At 40.4% G+C, this 6,998-nt stretch overlaps 1 protein-coding gene across 1 annotated transcript; it reads left to right on the top strand.

The window, feature by feature from the left end:
- Positions 1 to 247: 247 nt before the first annotated feature.
- SRP19 (signal recognition particle 19) lies at positions 248 to 6,695 on the top strand. Its single transcript, XM_032403851.1, has 5 exons — positions 248 to 405; positions 1,030 to 1,105; positions 3,665 to 3,736; positions 3,839 to 3,950; positions 6,159 to 6,695. Exons 1-5 carry the CDS (start codon positions 365 to 367, stop codon positions 6,290 to 6,292), a joined length of 435 nt encoding a protein of 144 aa, XP_032259742.1. The 5' UTR covers positions 248 to 364; the 3' UTR covers positions 6,293 to 6,695.
- Positions 6,696 to 6,998: the final 303 nt, after the last annotated feature.

Below are 6,998 nucleotides of genomic sequence, written 5' to 3'. Positions count from 1 at the left end.
TAAGGGTGAGGGTAGCTAACACCATTCAAACTCAGTGTGAAATTGGACGTGAAGGACCGTAAAAACGTAACCCGATTGCAGCGGCAGCTCTTAAAACTTTTGACAAGATTTGAGAAGGAATTTGACGCTTTCGTGGATCCTCTCGCGAGAGGAGAGGTTCTAACGCCACGTCAGAAACTAGCGACGCTGGCGCCGAGCGACAGATGCCGGAACAAACGATCGGCGAAAAGCTACGGACGCGTAGGCGCGTCGGTGGGCAGGACTTCCGCCGGAAGCCGGAGTTGTCCGCGAAATCTCAGAACCGAGTTCCGGGCGGTCGTTTCCCGGGAGGTCTTGGGTGGGCTCTCTGCGGGCCTGGGTGAAGATGGCTTGTGCCGCCGCTCGGTCCCCGGCCGACCAGGACAGGTGGGTCCTGAGAAGGGGTGCTGCACCGCCCTCCCCATCCCCGAGAAAGGCTGGAGGGTGGAGCTTGGCTCCGGCCCCAGGCTCCGGGCCTCTTCCCAGGTGTTGGTTCCTCCGGGTGCCCAGCAGCTCCAGGCTTTTCGTAGTGTCCCCGAAATTCCGACTGTAGAGAGCTCACTGTCTGCCTGCACCTGAGACAGAGGACTTTGGGTGCTACGTGGACAGGACATTAAATAACAGACTCACAAAGTGAGAAATGTGTTCTTTTCATTGTTACGTTCAGAAAGGCACGTTTGGGTTTTTCCAAGTGTTCTGATACTTCTGATGGCGTGGTTTCTGAGAGCAGGCTCCACCCACAGGAACTTGATAGCCAGCTGTGTCTAACTGAACGGTGAAGGCATTGTTTTGGTTTGGTTTTAAACCTTCTCTAATAAGTGATGTTATTTTCCATCTGGGGTAGTAAACTAAAGTTTGCTTTTTAAGTAAGTTAAGTACAGGGGAGGCAATTTAAAGAAAAAATATTAAGCAAATAATAGGCGTGCTGGCGATCCTGATGATGATGAAAGAATGCATGAAATTTTGGCAATACTGCTCTAGTAATACTAGCTGTGCTTCCTTCTGTGGCAGGTTCATTTGTATCTATCCTGCTTATTTAAATAACAAGAAGACCATCGCGGAGGGGAGGCGAATCCCCATAAGTAAGGTAGGGTTTGCCTGTTGTTTTTTAAACCAAGGTTATGACAGTCTTGGCCTTATAATAAAGGAAACTGTAGCATTATATGATATTATATAACTCAACTCCAGAATGCAGTTGAGTTATTAAACAAGACTTGCGGAGAATTTATTTTTTTTTAAGATTTGTTTATTTGAGAGAGAGTAAGAGGGGGGCAGGGATGGGGGGAGAGGGAGAGAGAGAGAATCCCAAGCAGACTCCCCATTGAGCGGCTCCATCCCACCACCCAGAGATCATGAGCTGAGCTGAAATCAAGAGTCCGATCCTTGGGCGCCTGGGTGGCTCAGTCGGTTGAGCATTTGTCTTTGGCTCGGGTCATGATCCCAGCGTCCTGGGATCGAGTCCCTCATTGGGTGCTTCTCCCTCTCCCTCTGCCTCTCTCTCTCAGTCTGTCTCTCATGAATAAATAAAATCTTTAAAAAAAAAAAAACAGAGTCTGATTATTAACAGACTGAACCACCCAGGTGCCCCAAGACTTGCAGAGAATTTAGATGTGTTGAGTTCTATAGTTTATGTCCATAATCTTTTTTTTTTTGAGGGGTAAAGTTTAAAATTAATACTTCTAAAAAGTAGGTGTTATAGTTTGAAAAAAATATGATTTCTCCCTTGTGCTGTTTGAATGGGAAAATTCAAGTTCTCAGTTGGCGTGGTGACTTGTTTGGAACGTGCCTAATGCCAAGTGAAGGGTCTTTGTAGCTTTTTATTTATTATTTTTTAAGATTTTATTTATTTATTTGACAGAGACACAGCGAGAGAGGGAACACAAGCAGGGGGAGTGGGAGAGGGAGAAGCAGGCTTCCCGCTGAGCAGGGAGCCCGATGTGGGGCTCGATCCCAGGACCCTGGGATCATGACCTGAGCCAAAGGCAGACGCTTAATGACTGAGCCACCCAGGTGCCCCTGTAGCTTTTTATTTTCAAAATTGATGTCATATTCTGTTTTTTAAGAGTTACTTATATTTTGTAATCTAACAACAGATTCAAGGTAACTTGGCCTAAAGCAGTGCATTATTTTTGTGTTATTTAATGTCTCCCATTTTGCTGTTTAAATATATCTAAAGGAAAGTCTCCTCTGCTGCCCCAGGGTAGCACTCATTCAGGAAAATGCCTGACATCAAGCCACTGTGACAGAGGCCTCTGGTAGCAAGCTCTCACATAATTTGGAGAATAACTGAATTGTTTTTAACCTTATTGGTGTACAGCATACACACAGAAGTATACATAAGTCTTAAGTGTCTATCTTGATTAACCTTTACAAACAGAATACACATGGGTAACCAAGCAACCGAATTAAAAAAAGAAAGCTCGATCAGCACACAGGAAGATTCCTTTGTCTCCTCACAGTCACTTCCCCCACCACGTAGACTCACACACAAGGATAACCGTATCCTGACTTCCAACGCAATAGATTACTTTTGCTTGTTTTTAAACTTTATTTAAAAGGCATTATACACTATGTACTTTTGTATCTGTCTTTTTTCACTGAACTTTAAGCTTAAATTTATTCACATTTGTTAGTGTAGTTTGTTAATTCTCATTGCTCTGTAGCAGGGTTTCTCAACAGCAGCACCATTGACATTTTGAGCCAGATAATTCTTTGTTATCAGGGCTGGTGGTGCATTTTAGGTTGTTTAGCAGCATCTTCAGGCTCTACCCACGAGATACCAGTGCCTTACCTGACTCCTGTGACAATTAGAAATGTCTCCTAACATTGCTAAATGTCATGGGGCGGAATTGCCTTGCTGAAAACCACTGCTCTGTCGTACTGAATTGTATAAACATATCACAGTCCATCCTACCATTGATGGATAATTGGGTTGTTTCTACTTTGAGGCTGTTATATATATTACTGCTGTCAACGTTCTTGAGTTTTTCTTCTAGGAAACATGTATTTTTTTTTAAATTTATTTATTTGACAGAGAGAAAGACCGTGAGAGAGGGAACACAAGCAGGGGCAGAGGGAGAGGGAGAAGCAGGCTTCCTGCCAAGTAAGGAGCCCGATGCGGGGCTCGATCCCAGGACCCTGGGATCATGACCTGAGCCGAAGGCAGACACTTAACAACTGAGCCACCCAGGTGCCGCATAGGAAACATATTTTTGTATTGTTCTTGGATATGTACGTAGAAGTGGAATTGCAGAGCCATAAAGAATGCATAATGTTTAGCTTTAGTGGATACTACCAAACAATTTTCTAAAGTGGTTGTATCTATAATAGTTGTTTAGTCAGTATTCATTGAGCACCTACTATGTTCCAAGCATCATTCCAGATACTTGGGAATATACAGATAAACAGAACAGTCCCTGCCTTTGTGAAGTGTATGTTCTGTTGAAAGGGAGATGGACACACAAGTATGAATCAGTGTTATTCCTGTACTTTTAAAAATTACAGTGGAAACAACCATACCTAGTGACAAAGGAAATCTAAGGTTTTGATAACTGTTGTCATCCTCATATTTGAAATGATTTACACAACAATATAGTAGTATCCACTGAAGGTAAGCTATTTAGTGTTTTTGTTTTTAACTGTTCAGGCTGTTGAAAATCCTACAGCTACTGAGATTCAAGATGTGTGCTCAGCAGTTGGACTTAATGTATTCCTTGAGGTAAGAGGGTTCTTTCTTCACTATTTTTCCTACTGAATCTCATTGATGTAACAACTTTTTAAAGCCTGTTTTTTTGTGTGTTTTTTTGTTTTTTTGTGTTAGAAAAATAAAATGTACTCTAGAGAGTGGAATCGTGATGTTCAGTACAGGGGCAGAGTTCGGGTCCAGCTCAAACAGGAAGACGGCAGCCTCTGTCTCGTACAGTTCCCATCACGTAAGCTTTTTAAAAAAATGAACAAATAAAGTTTGGCAACAGGGTATTCCTCTACTCTGCAAAAAACATTCTAAAACTGACCCCTTTGAAAGATAAAAATAATAATTTGCATTCTGCAGATGAATTTAGGAAAGGACTACTGCTGAGGAGAGGAAAACAGTGGTTCTCACGCCTTTTAAGCTAGGGACCTCTGAGAATGTGATGAAACCTAATCGTTTGTCCAAAAAATTTGTTTTGTGAACTTCTTATAAACCTCTGGAAGTCTGTCATTACTCTCAGGTTAAGAGTGTAGAATTATTGAGTGGTCAGATGTTAATTGCCATTTCAGATCCTAGAGGCCTTTGAGGCCTGTTAATAATTTCTATCATTAATCTAAAAGCCATACTGAGTGAAAACAGCAGAAGAAATGCATAGTGTGGTACCACTTTGGTACATTTAAATACAAAATGTTACTGTTTATTGATGTATATGTAATATTGTTTATTGATATTATATATGTAAGTTTTATTTAATGGACTGGAAGAAAACCCCAGTCTTAAAATAGTAGGTAACCTAATGATGAGCAGGGAGTGGGGAGTGGGGCACAGGAATGGTGGTCAGAGAAGACTAACATTATCTCTAGTGTTTTATTTCTTAAAAAAAACAACAGTAACCAAATATCAGTATTGCAAAATAATTAATTCTGGGTTTGGGGAAGATGCACATGATTCTTTTCTGAATTCTTTATTTCTAAAAACTATAATTTTTTAAATGGAACTGTTATTTTTTTTCTTGTCACAATAACCCCAAGCTGACAACTAAATGGTATTTATTTATTTATTTGTTTGTTTGTTTGTTTGTCAGAAAGAGAGAGTGAGCACAAGCAGGGGGAATGGCAGGCAGAGGGAGAAGCAGGCTTCCCGCTGAGCAGGGAGCCCAGTGCGGGGCTCGATCCCAGGATCCTGAGATCATGACCTGAGCCAAAGGCAGACACTGAACCAACAGCCACCCAGTGTCCGCTAAATTAAAATACATTGGTTTTTCTTTTTTTTTTAAAGATTTTATTTATTCATTATGTCAGAGCGAGAGAGCACAAGCAGGGGGAACAGCAGGCAGAGGGAGAAGCAGGCTCCCCGCTGAGCAAGGAGCCTGGTGTGGGACTCGATCCCAGGACCCTGGAATCATGACCTGAACTGAAGGCAGACACTTAACTGACTGAACCACCCAGGCATCCCTAGATTGGTTTTTCTATGCTAAAACCTGTCCAGATTGGTAGATATTTCTAGAAACAAGATTTTGACTCTGGAGTAACAGGTAGTATGTTACGGTGTATTTCTTCTTCTCTTGGACATCTTCCTTTACTATTTCTTAAAAGTCAAAAGACAGGGAAGCCTGGATGGCTCAGTTGGTTAAGCATCTTCCTTTAGCTCAGGTCATGATCCTAGGATCCTGGGATCGAGCCCTGTCTCCGGTTTCCTGGTTAGGGGGGAGTCTGCTTCTCTCTCTCCCTCTACCCCCTCCCCCACTTGTGCTTGCTCTCGCTCTCTCACTCTCTCAAATAAATAAATAAAATCTCAAAAAAAAAAAAAGTCAAAAGACAAAAAAATCAAGAGACAAAAAACTTTTAACTTGACCAGTAAATAAACTGTAAGTAAAAATTACAGTTGAAAAATGTTGCTCCCAGTTTCCAGTAAGAAAAAAGTAAGAAAGTAAAAAGGGAAAAACTAAGGGGCTCCGTGTGTTGACAGTAGCTACTAGATCTGGGGGAGGTAGTAGTGCACAGAGCAGGGTACCTGCACACATTAAATCATCTGGGCACGTGAGTAATATCTTTTGTAGCTTGATAACATTGTTTTTTTGTTATAAGATTGAGCGGCCCTGTGTTTCTTTAGCTTAAGATATAATGATATCCTGACTCTGTTTCCAGATTGTTGTATTTAGACTTACTCTCCTTTGATCTTGAAGTCAGTTACAGAACCAGGACCAGAATTTGTGTTTCAAATAAAGTGTTTTAAGTTTTGATTTTGTTCAGTTAAATATTTCAGTATTGTTCTTAGCACATTTTCTCCAGGAAAGCTCCCACTTGAGTAAGTCATGTCTTCGTAGTGTTTTTTTGTTTTGTTTTGTTTTTTTTAAATCCTTGTCATTTTCCTGATGTGATTTTCAAGTTAATGAGCTTGTTTGTCTTATTCCTTAGATTGTACACTAAGCCTAACTTCTTGTTCCTAGGTAAGTCAGTAATGTTGTATGTAGCAGAAATGATACCCAAACTAAAAACAAGGACACAAAAAATAGGAGGTGGTGACCAAAGTCTTCAGCAAGGAGAGGGAAGTAAAAAAGGGAAAGGAAAGAAGAAGAAGTGACCGGATATGAGTCAGTCAAGTCTGGGGTACTACTGTGATAGACAGTGAATGAAGGCTTCTAATTTATATCTCAGAGAAATGGAAGCTTTTTATTTGCATCATTTAACCGAACTATGGACATCTCTGCCTCCCAGCTTCAGCATCAGAGTTGACAATGAAATAAATATACATCAGAAGTTTGCATCTAGCTTTTATGTAGTATAAAAGAAAATTTTTTTGCCTTTCAACACACAGTTTTTGTGGAAGAAAGAAGCATATTTTTAAATGGACAATGGACTCTGCCATAAGTTACTTGAAATCCTGTATCTGTCCTGTGTGTAAACATGTTTCAAATAAATGAGTTTAATTAAAGATTTGAAATACACATTTTCTTCAGCATTTAAGTTAATGAAATAAAATTTGACTTTTGTGGCTTTTGCTTCTTTGCTTATGAATTAATTAATGCTAGTAGAGGAGATAATTTAAGTGAATAAAATGGGTAGTGGAAGCTTAGTGTGAGCTTAAAACTAGAAGAAAATGGTTAAATCCTCTTGGACATCTACTGATCATATTAATTTAATCAATTATTGTAATTGTTCAATTACTAGTTTCTTGATGTATGGAAAGTCCTGGACGTTAAGCTTTAGATTTGCTTATTTTGTAGGCTTAAGAACATTATTTTAATTGGAGTTCTAAAATTACCCATGCTTGGGGTGCCTGGGTGGCT

The sequence above is a fragment of the Phoca vitulina genome, unplaced genomic scaffold, assembly GCF_004348235.1.
Source record: "Phoca vitulina isolate PV1807 unplaced genomic scaffold, GSC_HSeal_1.0 scaffold6, whole genome shotgun sequence".
Taxonomy (NCBI): domain Eukaryota; kingdom Metazoa; phylum Chordata; class Mammalia; order Carnivora; family Phocidae; genus Phoca; species Phoca vitulina.
This window is presented reverse-complemented; position numbering and strand designations above follow the sequence as displayed.